General features: G+C 49.6%; 1 protein-coding gene across 4 annotated transcripts in view; it reads right to left on the reverse strand.

Annotated features, from left to right (window-relative positions):
• The window catches only part of ERO1B (endoplasmic reticulum oxidoreductase 1 beta), a 28,167-nt gene extending 12,327 nt beyond the window's left edge, over nucleotides 1–15,840 (reverse strand). For 2 of the 4 annotated variants that reach the window (XR_008555364.1, XM_054713114.1), the window contains exons 1-9: nucleotides 15,566–15,838; nucleotides 11,444–11,563; nucleotides 8,915–8,998; nucleotides 7,581–7,622; nucleotides 5,753–5,835; nucleotides 4,534–4,607; nucleotides 2,316–2,436; nucleotides 2,146–2,192; nucleotides 1,157–1,168 (exon numbers count right to left, since the gene is read on the reverse strand). Coding sequence is in view for 3 of the 4 variants with exons in the window: in XM_054713114.1 (XP_054569089.1) it covers nucleotides 1,157–1,168; nucleotides 2,146–2,192; nucleotides 2,316–2,436; nucleotides 4,534–4,607; nucleotides 5,753–5,835; nucleotides 7,581–7,622; nucleotides 8,915–8,998; nucleotides 11,444–11,563; nucleotides 15,566–15,664 (682 nt within the window). In the remaining variant the exon portion in view is untranslated. Of the gene's footprint in view, nucleotides 1–1,156; nucleotides 1,169–2,145; nucleotides 2,193–2,315; nucleotides 2,437–4,533; nucleotides 4,608–5,752; nucleotides 5,836–7,580; nucleotides 7,623–8,914; nucleotides 8,999–11,443; nucleotides 11,564–15,565 lie in introns of all 4 variants that reach the window. The other 2 variants (XM_054713117.1, XM_054713116.1) reach the window with 2 other exon arrangements.
• Nucleotides 15,841–17,725: the final 1,885 nt, after the last annotated feature.

A 17,725-nucleotide genomic window follows, 5' to 3' on the forward strand; every position in this document is an offset into this window, starting at 1 on the left:
AATGCTGAAGGACTATTTCTAGACCAGCACGGTTGTTTACTGAAGAACAAAATGGCAGTGAATGAAATGGAAAGAGTTGATGCCCTTCCGAAGTGACCGATCCTTATTTTACTTTAAGAAAAGCGAACCTCAACACAGACCAGCTGAGCAGGAATCGGGATAAATTAGATGGCGGGAAATTCCCGGGCCTCTGAGCGTCTACTCACTTTGCAAAACTCCATCTTCCTACAGTCACTCATCCAACATCCTCTTACTAAGAATCATTCATCATCTCTCTTTTTTATTCAAAAAACCCCAAGTGCTAACAGGAAAGTCTAGCCCCCCAAGGTCCTCAATAATCTGGCTTCTATCATCTCCCTAATTTCCCCCCGAAAAAGGGAGTACTCACAGGGTCTCCCTAACACGCTTGATCTTTCCTTTCTCAACTCCTTGGTCCATGCCTTTCCCTCCCACAGCACCTGCCGTCCATCTATGGCCCAGCTCTCCCCGTCCCTCGGTGAGCTCGACTTCTCCACCCCTAAGAGCTGTCACGCTGTCTGCACTGAGCATGTGCAGGACTTCCTCGTCCTTCCTGCTGTGCTGTCGGCACCCAGGGGAAGGCATCCCGTGTTGTGTATCTTTCTATCCTGCACATCACAGCGCCCTTGGACGTAGATCTAAAATAGTTATTCATTTGAAAATAAGTGTTTTGGCAGATTGGGGGTGTTTTATGACTGATAGTCATTCAGCCACCTGGAGTAACCCACTGTTGATAAAGCAGCATTGCTCATCAGATTACGTATTATCATGATAACTGAGACTGTAAGTTTCCAAGTCAATTAGAAAATACTTAAGTCACAAGCACATTATCTGGTCAAACTATCAGAACTTCCGCTTCCTCAGAACGTAACCCGTAGGTTACAAGAACCAGGAAGTGGAGCAGGTGGAATCTGATTGCAGTTGCTATGCTGACCGTTTAGGGGAAATGATCTTTGTACTTTTTTTAAACATAGGATAACTTTATATTATTAAAAATACTCATTTTTGTCACCATTCATTGGTAGCTATTTTCTGAAAAAAAGTAAGATAACACTTTCTTTTGAACTAGAGGAAAAATGATGTTTTTGATTAAAAACGTTTCCTCTCCTTGAAACAAAACCACGAAAGTTTAACTCACCATCATCTTCTCCTGAAAGAGAAAACAATAGACAAGGTTTTAGAAAATGCCTTACAAAGTTCCGATTCTAATCCTATTCATTTTAATATGGGATGGAACTTCACTGTGTGTTAAACTATCCATTATACATGAACCTTGGTCAGTGTGTAGTTGTCCTGCAAATGAAACTTCTTAATAAGAATATAGGCCAAAAAGTACAAGATTTTCACGTTTCATACAACAGGTAATATCAGAAAACAACTAAGAACAATCAGAAAGATTGCTCGTTTAGATGATGAGCTCACAACTAGACAAACCACGCCCAGGACGCTCCCTGCTCACTGTCCTTTCCGTAAGGGAATACTTCCAGTCTTAAACGGCTTCTCCTGCCCGGCTGGTGTGGCCCAGCGGTTGGGTGTCGACCCCATGCACCAAGAGGTCACAGGTTTGATTCCTGGTCCGGGCACATGCCCAGGTTGCGGGCTTGGTCCCCGGTGGTGGGTGTACAAGAGGCGGCTATCGATGTTTCTCTCTCTGTTTCTCTCTCTCTCCCTCTCCCTTCCTCTCTGAAGTCAACAAAAATATTTCTTTTTTTTAAAGAGCAACTTCATTCTTCATGGAGCGGCCTTCTCCCTCGCCCAGCCTTCTGTCTCCCTCTTTCCTATTCCTGCTTCTCCGCTCCCCCCTGTCTTTTCTGTAGAGCACGCTCCTTCCCACCGCATCTCCAGCAGCTCCACGACTATTTGGCTCCTCGGGAATCTGCGGATAGATGACGACTCACAGGCTCTAACGCATTTCCATAGAGCTCCTGGTGTAGGGTCTGGCACACAGCAGGTGCTCAATAAAACATGCTCAAATCCTGAGACTTAACTCTGAGCGCTTCATATACTTCTGGTCATTCAAATTAAGCAAAATATAACACAGTTGAAAACGTTCTCAAATTGAGTTTAGTTATAGAGACATTTTATAAACAACCTCTAAAAGCATGAAAATGTGTTTTAAAAACCCACCTCGGCTGGGTGCCAGCGGGTTTAAAGGACGATAAACAGACCGAGGCCTGAAAAAAAGCACACAAACCCCCCAAAACTCAGACGTGAGACGGTTTGATTTGTCATGAGAAACCCTTTCTGTCCTCCCCGCCCTCCGTCCACCCCCTCCCTCCCCGCCGCCCCTCGGTTACTTGAAGCAGTTTTCTTCATAGATGCTGTTCCACACCCTCCAGGCGGACGGCCCTTTGTAGCCCGTGTAGCGCTCGGGGTTCAGCAGCAGGTCCACGTACTGGGCAGCCGGGGACCTTTCGTCTAAAGGAGAGACAAGGCCTGAGCCGTCCTGGCTCACCATCTCGGATTCAGCATCCCAGAGCCAACAGGACGCCCAGGCGCCTCGAGGACGGCTGCGCGTTTCAAGTCCCTCTGCCTGACCGGCGAGGGGAGAGCACACTTGGGACGGCACTTGACCCGGGACCTGGAGAACTTGGACTCGAGAGGGGAGACCCGCCTCCTCTCCTCTGGGCAGCCACGCGGGGCCCTCGCCTCCTCAGAGGCCCTCGTTGTGTTTTCAGTGTCACCGCCCAGGCGGAAAGACCTAGCAGAATCATCACTTGTTTTAATACTTTCGTTTATTTCTTCCCTAAGTATATACCTGTCTAGACACATGCTCAGAAACATCTATTTTGCTAGCATACGTTGGATTAAAAATAGAGATACTGCTACTCTCTACTTCTGACTTACGAGGTAAATGGCTCAATAACTTTGTGATTCAAATGTCATCATTCCTAGACTTCCACAATGGTCTCGTTTTTAAAAAATGTCACTAATTTGCCCTGGTCGGTGTGCTCAGTGGTTAGAGCGTTAGCCCACATGCACCAAGGGTTCGATTCCTGGTCAAGGGCACATACCTGGGTTGCAGGTTTGCCCCTGGCCCCATTGGTATGCGGGAGGCAACCAATCCATGTGTCTCTCTCACATTGCTCTTTCTCTCTCTCTCCCCTCTCTCTTCCCCTCCCTCTCTCCCTCCCATCCTCAGGATTGAGCCTACAGCCCTCCATCACCAACTCTATCCCTGTTGAAACGGGCCTTACTCAGGAGAGCCTACAGTGTATGAAGCGCCCACGTAGCTTTAAAGCACAGCCCGATTTAAAACGACTGTGTTAAACCATATTGTTAACTTATTAATGAACATGTTTTGAGGGAAAATATAAAAGTAAAAAAATCTATCCCATTACGTAGGTTATTTATGAGCCAGCTGCTTCGTCCAGCGAAGGCTCATTGCACACGGACCATGTCCAGCGGCTGCCCTGGGCACTGGGGCGACAGCCCTGGGCACTGGGGCCACGGGAGTGAACAGAAGCTGGGCCTGCCCTCGGGGTGCAGTCTGGTTGGGCGGACCGATCTGAGCAGGTGAACTTGGCCTCGTGCCGGGCGCTCCTGTAGCTGCCGGGGGAGCAGGCGCTGAGACAGAGCGGCAGTGGCTGCTGTCTTACGGGGGTGGCAGCAGGCTTTGGTGAGGGGACATCTGAGCAGAAACCTTAAGTAAAGGAAGCAGCAAGCCATGCATACAGACAATTACAAAACAAGAAAACCGAGAGGGAGGGACAGCAGCTCACCGTAAGCCGCTGAATTATTTAAAAAGCTACGATCTGATCTGTAGGGATCACCTTCCGTCACATGACGACAGAACACAAACGGCGGAGAGGGCTGTGTGGGTGTGTTCCAGCAACCCGGGTGGATTCTTTAGAATCTGTTTTAACCCAGTGATTTTAGCTAAGTGACATGGCACTCCAAGCGACTCGTAAGGTAAAGGCCTAATGAAGGACTTAAGCCTACTCCACACAATTCTTGGGAGTCTTCTCCTACAGATAAAAGATTCAGAGTCGCCTCAATTGCCTTCTGTTAGGAGGAGCGGCCATGACTGCCTGTCTCTGCCTCTCTCCAGGGGGTTCTGGGAGAGGCCCTGGGGAAGCCCACTTCACACACCTGCTATTGGAAGGCTTGCTGGGACCTGCAGCAAGTCCCAGCGTGAACATGTGTGTAGTATGTTCACAGCCCTGTACATCATGGAAAGAATACAGGCTTTGGGTTCAGTCAGATCTGGGGGGGATCCCTATCTTGGCCTCTTGCTCCCGTGTAACCTTGGGCAAGTCGCTCCGTCTCCCCGGGACGTCTCCTCAGACAGGAAGTAACCACACGTCCTAAGATGAGACAGCTGTGAAGGCGAGGGTCATGCACCGAGGGCACGGGGCTGGGACACGGGCTCTCAACAACTGCCATATGGATAGAAGGTCCACAGAGCAACATGCAGCATCAGAGACCGGTAACTGCTGACATTCTGATTGATTTCAATGTCTTGTAAACAGGTTAAAGGAAGAATAACTTAATTACAAGAGTTGATTTTATTACCATCAAGCTCACAAAAGTGATCCTGTGAGTCATCGTATCTCGCCCAGTCGATGAAAGCCTCTTTGCTCTGATTACTAGGGAAGGAGGGATAAAAAAGAAGAGGATTAAACTTGGAGTTGAAAATGACAACACTGTTTTCTTGTGTAATTAAAAACAGATAACCTGAGGCCACTTCTTTATTAGTTAGACGAGTCACAAATTCAGTTAGTGGTCACATGCAGGAATGATGGAAGTTACATGAAAAACAGATCAATATTAACTTCCACGGATATTAACTGCTAGCGTGCATCAAAAAACATCCCCAAGGAAGCTCAAGCAGCAGTTTGTCTAAGTAAAAAATGTGAAACCTACACGCCCATCAGGAGGGGGATAAGTAAGTAAAATGTGGTCTATTTACATCATGAAAACTATTCATCCGTCAAAAGAGCGAGACAAATCTCTATGCTTAACATGGATAGGACTAGAAAGCAAAATGTGTGGTATAAAAAGAAAACTTGCAGAATGTGAAACACAACATTGTGTCATTTACAAAAAGGAAAAATAAAATCGTCTGCACAGAACCATATATATGTGTGTGTGTGTGCATATATGTATATATGTGATAAAAACAAAAACATGGCCTGGATATACAAAAATGCATGACAGGAGTTACCTTTAAGAAAGGAAAGAAAGAAAGCAGGATTGCAGGCTAGCAATGGGGGATTTTAATATCTTTGATATTTCTCTTTTCTTAAAAATAGTTGCAAGAGGTAGAAAATGTTAATATTTATTCATTTGGAGTGGAGGATATATAGGTATTTATTATATTATCCTTTCTACTTTTCTCCATTAAAATTTTTCTTTAGGATCAAGAATACTTTCCTCCTTTAAAAGTTAGTTGAGCCCTGGCCGGTTTGGCTCAGTGGATAGAGCGTCGGCCCCCGGACTGAAGGGTTCTGGGTTCAGTTCCGGTCAAGGGCACCTACCTTGGTTGCAGGTTCCCCGGCCCTGGTCAGGGTGCGTGCAGGAGGCAACCAATCAGATGTGTCTCTCTCACATCGATGTGTCTGTCTCTCCCTCTCCCTTCCACTCTCTCTAAAAATCAATGGAAGGGAGAGGGAGGATTAACAAAAAATATAAAAAATAAAAATTAGTTGAGACGTTGATGTTTTTACATCACAAGAAAAACGAGAGATTGCTGATATAAACATAATAATTTTAATACTAAAACAAAACTTACCTCAGCGTGCTGTTAATTGCTCCCAGTTTGCTGGCTTGCTCACAGTCTTCGAATTCTTTGGTATTGTTGGCCACTTTCAAGTACTGAAAGGAAGTTCACAATAAACAAGTTTGAGCGAGAATCATTCCCTTCCTCTTTCTTTATTTCTGCCTCAGCTGGCAGAACAGTCAGGCTCCCAATGATAGATACACTAACTATAGCTACACCCTGTTATTGAAATAAGAAACACAAATGAAAACGAGTCACAATTTCTACCTAATTAATATGCAAAGACCTGAAAACACAGTCCGCAAGCTGGCGATGCTGTGAACTGAGAAAGCCCTGTGTCTGACCACATTTATCAGGAGCCGCAGGACAGCATGACCCGTGGACCAGGAGTCCCTCCACGGAAACCCCGTCCAGAGCAACAGTGACAAACCAAGCAAGAACGATGCACAACCACGTTCCAGAGTTATCCGTACCACCTTGGGGTGCTGGGATAGCAACCCCAAGGGCCGCAGTCTTATTTCTACTACAGACCCCGGGAAAGCTACATGGCACACAATGAGACAAAAGACGAAGATGCTAGGCCATCGCTGTGAGTAACAGCAAAAAACAAGGCCAGCTGAAATGACCATCAATACAGAACATGATATAGTCATACAACTGAGTATCATGAAGCTGTTAAAATGAACTAAGACGACATATCAACAGAGACAACATCTCAAAAGCATAATACTCAGTAAAAATACAGACTGAAGCTCTAGCCGGTTTGGCTCAGTGGATAAAGCGTTGGCCTGAGGACTGAAGGGTCAAGGGCACGCACCTTGGTTGCAGGTTCCCTGGCCCTGGTTGGGGCACATGAAAGAGGCAACAAACCGATGTGTGTCTCTCACATCGATGTTTCTCTGTCTCTCCCTCTCCCTTCCACTCTCTCTAAAAATCAATGGGGAAATATCCTTGGGTGAGGATTAACAAAACACACACAAATAGACTGAGACAATGTTTTTAACCTGAAGAAATATAAAAATATAGTATTTAAATCTTTTAAAATGTCATAGAAAAGCTCTATACATGCTGTGGACACATGTACAATAAAGTATGAAAATAAAAAGTATCACAGAAGGATGGGCATCAACTTCAGAAAAGTGTCCAGCTCGGGGGAGGGAGGACCCGGAATGGGGGTGGGAAGGAGTCCGGAAGGGACTTTACTGTCTTTATACTGTTTGTTTGTTTACTTAAAATCTGAAACAAAACAAACAAACAAACAAAAGAGTGTGAACGTGAACAAAAGACCTGGTGAGGGGGAGAGAGCCGGAAGAAAGTGGAGAAACGATGCCTCACAAGGGAGCAGAGGGGAGGGCTGAGGGCCTCATGTGTCCGTGCCATCGTGGGAAACTACAAGTGTATGGTGTCTAGATACACGTGAGTGACACAGGAAATTGGGCATGCTCAGAAGAGGCAAGGCATGCTCAGATCTTCAATAAAGAAGTATTTTAATAAAAAAGTATCCATTCCCTGCCCAGCCAGCGCGGCTCAGGAGTTGAGCATGGACCTATGAACCAGGAGGTCATGATTTGATTCCCAGTCAGAGCACAGGCCCGTGTTGTGGGCTCCATCCCGTGTGGGACGTGTAGGAGGCAGCCGATCCGTGATTCTCTCTCATCACTGATGTCTCTCACTCTCTCTCCCTCTCCCTTCCTCTCTGACATCAATAAAAATAAATATATACATAAAAAAAAGAAGTAGCCATTTCCAGCCAACCACATCGTGCGCTCTTCTGCACCCCGCCAGCAGTAAGCACGTTGCCCCACGTAAAGAAGAAATAGGCACGAAGAAGGCGACTCACCTTGTTCGAAATCCCAGCTTTAATTCCGACGGGAATTTTACTCTTAAAAGAACAACAAAAATTGTAAAAGCAATTTTCATTTTTTTGAGATTTCTTCACAAACTAGTAATGCTATTGCTCTACTAGAAGGAATATTTTATTCCACAGGAGAAAATGCACAGTCATTCCAATGCTGTACTGACACTGCCTCTTTGAGTGAAAGGTAAGGAGTTATACCAACGTAGACTGTAAGTCACAGGATAGAAAACTGAATGACACACACAGAATCGGAGCAGCTAAACAGCTCTAACGTAGACTCTCCGTGCAGTACTTAACAGTTTAGACAATTTTTAGGTTTATAAAATGACCAGATCTCTTTTTCCATAAACTTTCTTACCCCAAAAACAGAAGTTTTAAAAATTTCAAAATTTTTGAAATAGTTATGTTCAATTTTGATTTCTGCTCGAAATTGACACAGGTTAGGCAATTTTGGGTTAATACAGATGGCAAGAGTTAAGTTCTCTGGCCCATACGATTACCTAGAGCTTACCAATAGAAGAACTGCAAGTAGGTTCAGCTTTTTTCTTACAAAGTCAATAATACCAATTTCCTAATTTGGCTAATTATGTTGGGGTTAGATAAGAGAATAATCTTGTTTTTAAGAAAATACCCACTGAAATGTTTAGGGATAAAGGATCAGGTTTGTAATTTATACCTAAGTGGTTCAGAATATAATTATATTAATAAATATATACAGAGAGAGAATAATAAAGCAAATGTGATAAACATTAACATTTAGGGACTCTGAATAAGAAGCATATGGAAAATGGAATATTGCAACTTTTCCCTAGGTCTGAAATTATTTCAAACTAAAAACTTTAAAAACACACTATATTCTTAAAGGAAAATGAAGATAATATATTTTTAAAATGTTTCCCATTAGGAAGGACATCTGTTTGGATAGTTTTGTCATACCTTTAAGGACAGCAAACTACACTAACTGGTTAGGTAAGAAAAGCTAAAAGTCACATGAAAATATAGCTCATAACAAATTACTGATGAAAAAGAACATGACCAATTATGCTAGATATCAAAGAACAAAATCTAAAATGTAACATTTCCTTAAGAATAAAGGTAACCTTTCTTATCTATTGTAAAAAGACCGACTGGAGACCTAATCCCAAGCCTGAAATTTCCCCACTTGACGCGCTTTAATTCCCACTCTAAACTCGAAATGTAAGGTCCAGTAGCATTTTCTCTGCCTCTGAAACAAGGTGCAGATTCACGAGAGCATGGAATGAGTCAGCCAGGCATAGGCCCCGTCCCAGCGCAGCCGCTGGCTCTGCGTGCGTTACCTCTGGACAAGGCTCCACGTGGCAGTCTTTTATGGAGCAATGGCCATCTTCCGCCCAGAAAGGGCACGGCCGCTTCAGGTTGACCTGGAGAGAAAGAACGAGTCCCCGTGAGCACACACGCGCGTCCCGGCTCTGCAGGCTCTCCTCGGGGTCCCCGTGCTGGGGCCGGGGACAGGGTGAGGGAGGAGCTTCCTGTCCCAAGGCGCCTGCATGGTTCAGAACCTAAATGCCTGCCGTGCTCCAGACTCCCAGATGTAACATTAATTTTTAAAATTAATAATAAATGATGCTCGCCCTACCCGGTTTGGCTCAGCGGCTAGAGCATCGGCCTGGGGACCGAAGGGTCCCAGGTTCAATCCTGGTCAAAGGCATGTACCTCAGTTGCAGGCTCCACCCCAGCCTGGGCCCTGGTCAGGGCTCGTGCAGGAGGCAACCAATCGATGTGTCTCTCTCACGTTGATGTTTCGCTGTCTTTCCCTCTCTTCTCCACTCTCTCTAAAAATCAATGGAAAAATATCCTGGGGTGAGGATTAAAACGTAAAAATAAATAAATGATGTGCTCTGTCCTCTGACATTTCACAAAGGAATGAAATCGAGTGCACGGCTCATCTGGAGAAGTGGAAAGCATTTTCGGACTTCACACCTCAGCTTCTTCCAGGGTCTCCCAAGCCCTCACCTAACAGGTGTGTCTGAGCACCCCGACGTGTCAGGGCTGGGTGGGCTCTCAGGGAAGATGAAGGTAAAGCACTACCCCCCAACTCACCGTCTACCGGAGGAACAGAAATTATATACAGGTGTCACCCCCCACCCCCAAAAAATGTACACACACTGTAACAGCTGAGAGCTCAATTTTGAAAACGAGATGCATGTTAATAAACACCGCCTTTATAATTATCCAGAGTGTGTGTGGACATTTTTGGGGACATCCGTATTTGCATGCTTCTCTAATAACCAAGTGTGGGGAGTGCTACCGAGGAGAATTCCGGCCGGCCAGCCTGCCTGCCTTCCCTTCTGTCTTGTCTTTGTCTTTCTCTCTCTTTCTTTCTTTTTCTGCCTTCATTTTTCTTCCCTTTCTTTCTTTTCTTTTTCTTTTCTTTTCTTTTCTTTTCTTTTCTTCTCTCTCTCTCTCTCTCTCTCTTTCTTATTGTTCACAGCATTACAGATGTCCCCAATTTCCCCCCATCCCTTAGCCCCCCTCCTCCCAGCCGCTGCTCCAACCCAGGCCAAAACTTAAAACACGATTCCTTTGAGTCCTGCCTTATTGCTGCTGCCTTTAACCTGCTGCTGGATGCTCTGTCAGGGCCTGGAGGTGACCACGGTTAGAGTTAAGAACCGATCCTGCAGGATGACTGGGGGTGGCGCTGGCCTGCACCCCCAGCCTGGCTGGGGCTCCCAGAGTGTATGGCTAACTGTGGAACTTGACATGGGGAGCAACCTAGCACAGGACCCTGCCCTCAGCCCGGTTAGGCTCAGCGCCTGAGCAGGTGTGTCTGGGCGGCAGAACCGAAGGTCCGAGGCGGGCTGACAAAACAAGTCCCCGGCACTTTCAGCTTCTGTGAAGGGAAGAGTCTCTGCCTCAAAAGCGAAAGTGAAAGATGAAGAATTCCCCAAACATAGGAAGAGGGTGCAGCTTCTTAGAGTTTAAAAAGATGAACAGGTTTCAGCCCCGGCCGGGGCGGCTCAATGGGGCATTGTCCCCTGTACCAAAAGGTGGTCGGTCTGATTCCAGGTCAGAGCACATGCTCAGGTTGTGACTTGATCCACCGCTTGGGGGTGTGCAGGAGGCAGCCGATTGATGCTTCTCTCTCTCCCCCTCTCTTTAAAAATCTAAAAAAAACCCAAAAAACCAGGCTAGCAGGTTGTCAGTGTAATACCTAATACATTCCAGTGATAAAAGATGCACATAGGGTGCTGAGGAGAGTCAAACCTGAGGGGTTTTTTTGTTTTGTTTTGTTTTTATTGATTTCAGAGAGGGAAGGAGAGGGAGAGAGAGAGAAAACATCAATGATGAGAGAGAATCATTGATCGGCTGCCTCCTGCACCCCCCCTACTGGGGATCGAGCCCACAACCCGGGCATGTGCCCTTGACCAGAATCGGACCTGGACCCTTCAGTCCGCAGGCCAATGCTCTATCCACTGAGCCAAACCAGCTTGGGCAAACCTGAGTTTTTAGCCCTAACCGGTTTGGCTCAGTGGATAGAGCATCGGCCTGGGGACTGAAGGGTCCCAGGTTCGATTCCAGTCAAGGGCATGTACCTTGGTTGCAGGCACATCCCCAGCAGGAGGTGTGCAGGAGGCAGCTGATCGATGTTTCTCTCTCATCGATGTTTCTAACTCTCTATCCCTCTCCCTGCCTCTCTGTAAAAAATCAATAAAATATATTTTTTAAAAGAAAAAAGAAAATTGAAGCTTTAAAAACAAAACAAAAAAAAAAAAACTCTGAGTTTTTAAATGGGTGATAAAAGTCACATCTGTAGACAGTTATATAAAAACCTTTGGCACTAACAGAATAAGAAATTATAACCATACCTTGTAATAACGGAAGTAGTCTCGCTCTTGCAACTTTTTTATTTTGGGGAAGATTTTGTAGGTGTTAAAGTTATCGATGCTCTCAATATCACACAAGCAATCATCCAGGACTCCAATGACCTAAAAAATATATATATATATATATATATATAATTCAAAATATGTAAGTGATGTTTGAACCTTAACAAACCTGTGCTAGTACGTAAAAAGATAATCTGTACATTCAAATTAGCCAGTACTTGCTCATTGAGATACATAACAAAGGAGTCCCTTTTTACTCTGGTCAGTTCAATAAAAAACAACGAAGGATCAGATACACCCATTCTGGAGAACTGAACATTTTTACTTGTCGCGGTCAGAAAGGTACTGCGTGCCCTTTCCCAGGCCTAAGCATAGGTTTAACCCAGTGTGTTCCAGCACCAGGCAGCTCTCCAGCACTGACTGGGCCCCATTCTGCTCTGGTATCACCAGGAGTTGGAGCAGAGCCCGCAGATTAAGGGCTCAGCCACACAGGGCGTCCCTCACCACACAGGCCAGCCCCAAACCCCGGGCCCCCTGCACTGAGGGCTACTCACCGGGGTTTCCCAGGACCCCCTTCTCAGGTTGGATAATTTGCTAGAATGGCCTACAAAACACCCTACTAATGTTGACTGGGTGCTTGTAACGGCGACAGCTCGGGAACAGCCAGATGGGAGAGAGGCGCAGGGCAGGGCACTGGGAGGGGCGAGGCGGACCTTCCTCACCTCGGAGCCACCCTCCCACCCGGCTCTGTCCTCACCCACCTGGGAGCCCAGCACACCCCACCACACCCCGTAGCTTTCAGAGCTTCTGTGGAGCTCTGTCTCCAGCACCCCGCCCCCTCCTGGAGGTCAGGCCACCCTGTGCCCACCTAGGGGCTCCCCACCTAAGTCACAACATCAGTATTAGGGACTGAAAGACACTCCTCACACTCAGGAGATGCGGGGATTTCAGAGCGCCGAGCCAGGACAGGTGGGTGACAAGGACCTCATACCCTGCTGCATGCTCCCCCAAGGAGACAGGAGGCCCCCGGGGAGTTCAGGCGGGCAGTGAGAGGACCGAAGTGCACAGCGAGGTGGAGGGTCTGGCTTGGATCTTGTGTCATCAGAGAAGGTACCCTGAGTGAGGGGACCAGACTGACCAGGTGACACCTCAGCAGAAACCTAAGGGAGCAAGTGGACCCCAGAAGACCCAGGACACGGTGCGCGGCATCGAGGCTCGAGGCAACAACACACTTGCCCCGTCTGAGGACCAGCGGAGAGGTGAGGTGGCTCAGCAGGTACGGGGGGGGGGGGGCAGACTGGGACGAGGGGGGTCGAGGGGCAAGATCAAGTCGGCATCCGAGTGGAGACAGCGAGACGTGGCTGGATATTCGGACCCAGAGCGGAGACTCCTAGTCGGGAGACTCTGGGAGTCGATTATATGGGTGGTATTCAAAACCAAAAGATCAAATGAGATGTATTCAATATATTCATCTCAATGATTGCACGTGAATAGAATATTTTTCAAAAAAATCTACGTTTTCCTTTACGCTGTGCTGTCTTGCTTCCGGTTTAGTCTATGAAGGAACTAAGTCTCCCCTCTGCCTGCTCCTGGGACTCCCTGCGCTTCCCTTTTCTACGACAAAGGAGCACGCACCCTGGGGTGCCCTGTGCCGATCAGAGAGTCCGCTGCCCCGCCAGGCTGAGTGCCGACCTATGGACCAGGAAGTGCCGGATCGATTCCCGGTCAGGACACATGCCCAGGTTTCGGGCTTGATCCCCAGTGGGGGCCGTGCCAGAGGCAGCCGATCCGTGATTCTCCCTCATCATTAATGTTTTCATCTCTCTCTCTCCCTCTCGCTTCTTCTCTCTGAAATCAATAAAAATATATTAAAGACCGGGGTGGGAATGGCTGGGGGGGTTGGGGTCAATTGGGGGGAAAGGAGGCATATGTAAAACTTTAGACAACAAAAATAAAATAAAAATAAAAAATATATTAAAGAAAAGAAAAAAAAGAAAGAGAGGGGCCCACTGGGCCTCCGCTCTGCCTTCCTCACTGACCGAGGTGAGATATTAGTCACGTGGGCTCTCTGAACTTCAGTGACGGCAAGAGGCTCATTTCTGAGACACATCAAATAAAATGAGAGAATGGATACTGAAACCTGTTACAGACTAAAGTACTATCTAAAGCACAATCAAACACTATATCAGAAAGTTACCACCGGAAACAAAAAACAAACGTACTCACTTCTGAGGATCGTTTGGCACAATGCCAGTTGGAACATGCACAAATCTTTCATTTCACTGAGTGAATGAAATGAACTGAAAATCACATATGTTCACGTGGATATAATAAAGTTGAAAGCATAGATGCAATTATGAAGCAGTAATACACATAATTAGTAGTAAGTGAAGAAGAGAGAGAGAGAGAGAGAGAGAGAGAGAGAATGAGAAAATCTCATGTTAGAACGTCTCATGTTTACATCTAAATGTAAATTCCACTCAAAAACAAGCATCCAGTCTGGCCGGTGTGGCTCAGTGGTTTGAGTGTCAACCTATGACCCAAGAGATCAGAGTTCGATTCCTGGTCAGGGCACATGCCCCGGGGTTGTGGGCTCAATCCCCAGGAGGGGGTGTGCAGGAAGCAGCTGATCAATGATTCTCTCATTGACATTTTTCTCTCTCTCTCTCTCTTTCCCTCCCCCTTCCTCTCTGAAATCAATAAAAAAATTATTTTTTTAATAAAAGATTCAAACATGGACACAGTAGACTATTCAGGCATTCTGGGATTCAGTGCAGAGAGCACCATAAGGCCATGAAAAAAGTGTCTGAATAGAGTCAGAAAAATATGTGTACACGGTTATACTCATCATTACCTCTGCTTTTTCTTAGCAAGGAGCACAAATGGCTTCAAAACACGTCTCCCTGGTGACCGGGCACCTGAGACACCTCGTTCCTCTCGGCAGTGCTGCCTCTTGGCGGCAGGTGCAAACAGCAGCACCTGGCAGCCGTGCAGCCCAATTCGACCGTGAAACGCGAAGCAAACATGCCTCTTGAGGGCAAAGATCTGGGCACTCACTACCCCTCCGATTCCCAGCCCATGGAACACTGTGTGTAACACACGCCTCGCTCCCACCGAGACCCACTGGCAGCCGGTCCCGGTCCCGGTCCTGGCCCCAGCCCCAGCCCCTGACCCTGACCCAGCCCCAACACCAGACCCCAGCCCCAGCCCCTGACCCTGACCCAGCCCCAACACCAGACCCCAGACCCAGCCCCAGACCCTGACCCTGACCCAGCCCCAACACCAGACCCCAGACCCTGCCCCAGACCCTGCCCCAGACCCCAGACCCCAGACCCAGACCCTGCCCCTGCCCCAGCCCCAACACCAGACCCCTGACCCAGCCCCAGACCCTGCCCCAGCCCCAGACCCTGCCCCTGACCCAGACCCAGCCCCAACACCAGACCCCAGACCCAGACCCAGACCCCAGACCCAGACCCTGCCCAGACCCCAGCCCCTGCCCCAGACCCCAGACCCAGACCCTGCCCCAGACCCCTGCCCCTGCCCCAGACCCTGCCCCTGCTCCAGACCCCAGACCCAGACCCTGCCACTGCCCCAGACCCTGCCCCTGCCCCAACACCAGACCCCAGACCCTGCCCCTGCCCCAGCCCCTGCCCCTGCTCCTGCTCCAGACCCCAGACCCTGCCCCTGCCCCTGCCCCAGCCCCTGCCCCAGCCCCAGCCTGCCACGTGCTGCACCTGGACCCATGGGCAGAGGCACAAACCGGTAAAACACTGTGTCCCAAGCAGGTGACAGCCGAGACCTCCAGCCCCAAAGTTCAGGAAGTGAGGTCCCATCCGCTCCCGGGGCGCTCGGCTCCCGCAGGCCGTGGGGCTGCTCCCAGGTCGCCCCAACTCTCCAGGGGGGCGTTGCTGGGCCCGTGCTCCACCCACAGCGGGGCGTTGGGCGCCCCCGCCCCCTCCCAGCGGCTCCACCATCAGCTCGGAAGGAACCCCTCGGGCCCGCACCCGCTTCCTCCTCCCCGCCGTCACCCGAGGTCGCCACCCCGCGCGGCGGCGCTTCCCGGACGCCCGCCCGACAGGTCGCCCGCCGCCCCCCGCTCACCTGGGCCTCGACGACGCCCCGCAGGAGGCTCAGCGTGACCAGCAGCCGCAGCGCCGCCACCCCCTGCCCCGCGCCGGCCCGCCGGGCCGCCCGGCTCATGCTGCCCGCGCCCCGCACCGCGGCCGGCAGGGCCCCTTGGGGCCGGGGAACCGTGGGCGGCCCGGGCGACGACCCGCGGGGGCTGCTGCCGGCGGCGGCCAGAGTCCAGGGTCAGAGGTCCGCGCGCGCCGGCGGCTGCGAGTGCAGCGGCGAGCGCAGCGCCCCTACCACATCCCCGCAGGCCCCGCCCCTCCAGGCCCCGCCCCCCGCGCTCGGGCACGCCCCGAGAGCGGGGCCTTGTGGGAATTGTAGTCCCGCCCGGAAAGGGAAGCCCTGGCGGAGCGAACCGGGACCTGCGGCTGCAGAGGCCACTCCGCCCCCTGGAGCTCGGGCTTCTCCGCGGCCAATGGGACGGGACCACGCGGGCCCCAAAACACTAGAGCGCGGGCGGGGCTTAGCAGGGGCGCCCCTCCCCCCGCGGTTGTCCTGGAAACGCGGCCAGGCCTCCTGTGTCGTGTGGTTCCGGACCCCGCAGCGCCAGGCGCCCCAGGTTCGCCCAGTGCCCACGTGCGTTGGCATCTGTGACTTTGAATCAGGGGCGCTTGCTCTGTCTCCGTTGCTGTCCTGTGGCCTAATCCACTGCGGGGGACTTCGTGGGCCACCGTGGCTTCGGCCCCGCTTTTGGTTTTATAAGCCCCAGACCTGACGATGTCACCCTCTGCCCGCCCCACTCCCACCCCTAGGTTGACACCTACAAACAATGCACCTTAAAAGAATGGGAACAAACCCCGAAGTTCCTAATGAAATATGAGAATGGAGATACATGCACAGGAAAAACCCGGGAGTGAGCCAGACAGCGCTCAGCCCCCACCTGCAGACATGCTAGCTTGTTACGGGATTCCAGACAGGTTACTGAAGCGCTGCGTGCCTCCGTTTCCCCACCTGTATGGGGATACCAGGATGCTCCCCTCGAAATGTATTCCAGGACGGATGGCCCTGGCCGGTTTGGTTCAGTGCATAGAGCATCCCGCCTGCGGACTGAAGGATCCTGGGTTAGAGAGAGACCTCGGTTGCGGGCTGGATCCCCAGCCGTGGTGGGAGCGTGTGCGGGAAGCAACCAAAGGCTGTGTCTCTCTCACATCGATGGTCCTCTCTCTGTCTCTCCCTCTTCCCTTCCACTCTCTCTAAAAATCAATGGAGCCCTAACCGGTTTGGCTCAGTGGATAGAGTGTCGGCCTGTGGACTGAAGGGTCCTGGGTTCGATTCCTGTCAAGGGCATGTACCTTGGTTGCCGGCACATCCCCAGTAGGGAGTGTGCAAGAGGCAGCTGATCGATGTTTCTCTCTCATCGATGTTTCTAACTCTCTATCCCTTTCCCTTCCTCTCTGTAAAAAATCAATAAAATATATTTAAAAATAAATAAAAACCAATGGAAAGATGTCCTCAGGTGATGATTAACATAAATAAATAATAAGGTAATAACTCCTAATCCAATAGTAATGATCATTGAGAATTGCCAGGCAGCACTATTTCCAGGGCACTATTCACAGGGTGGGGTGTTCTCTAACTTGTCTAATATACAGGGTGTCCCCCCAAAAATGTGTGCACACACTTGGAATAATTATAAAGGCTGTGCTTATTAAACTGCATTTCATATTCAAAACTGAACTCTCAGCTGTTCCCGTGTGTATCCATTCTTGGGGACACCCTGTCCCTGCCTTTGTTTGTTTTTGTTGAGCAAGTTCATCAGCTGCTTCTTATCTGAAGTCTGAGCACTGCCCACTGTGTCTCCCAGTCGCCAAAGACAACACAACAGGAAAGCTTCTTCGCTCACACAGGGCGAGCGCACCAGCTGTAATAGGTGCTGGGCATCTGTCCCCCTAGCTCTCGGCACCTTTTGGAGCTTCAGCAGAGGGGGGACCCTCCCCCTCTCCCGGGACAGACACAGCAGTGGGGTTGGCCAGGTGCCATAAGAGGCACGCACGTCAGCAGAACAAAGGAGAGCGCAGCCCTAGCCGGTTTGGCTCAGTGGGTAGAGCCTCTCGGCCTGAGGACTGAAAGGTCCCGGGTTCGATTCCGGTCAAGGGCATGTGCCTTGGTTGCAGGCTCAATCTCCAGCCC

This window comes from Eptesicus fuscus, chromosome 24, assembly GCF_027574615.1.
Source record: "Eptesicus fuscus isolate TK198812 chromosome 24, DD_ASM_mEF_20220401, whole genome shotgun sequence".
Classification (NCBI taxonomy): domain Eukaryota; kingdom Metazoa; phylum Chordata; class Mammalia; order Chiroptera; family Vespertilionidae; genus Eptesicus; species Eptesicus fuscus.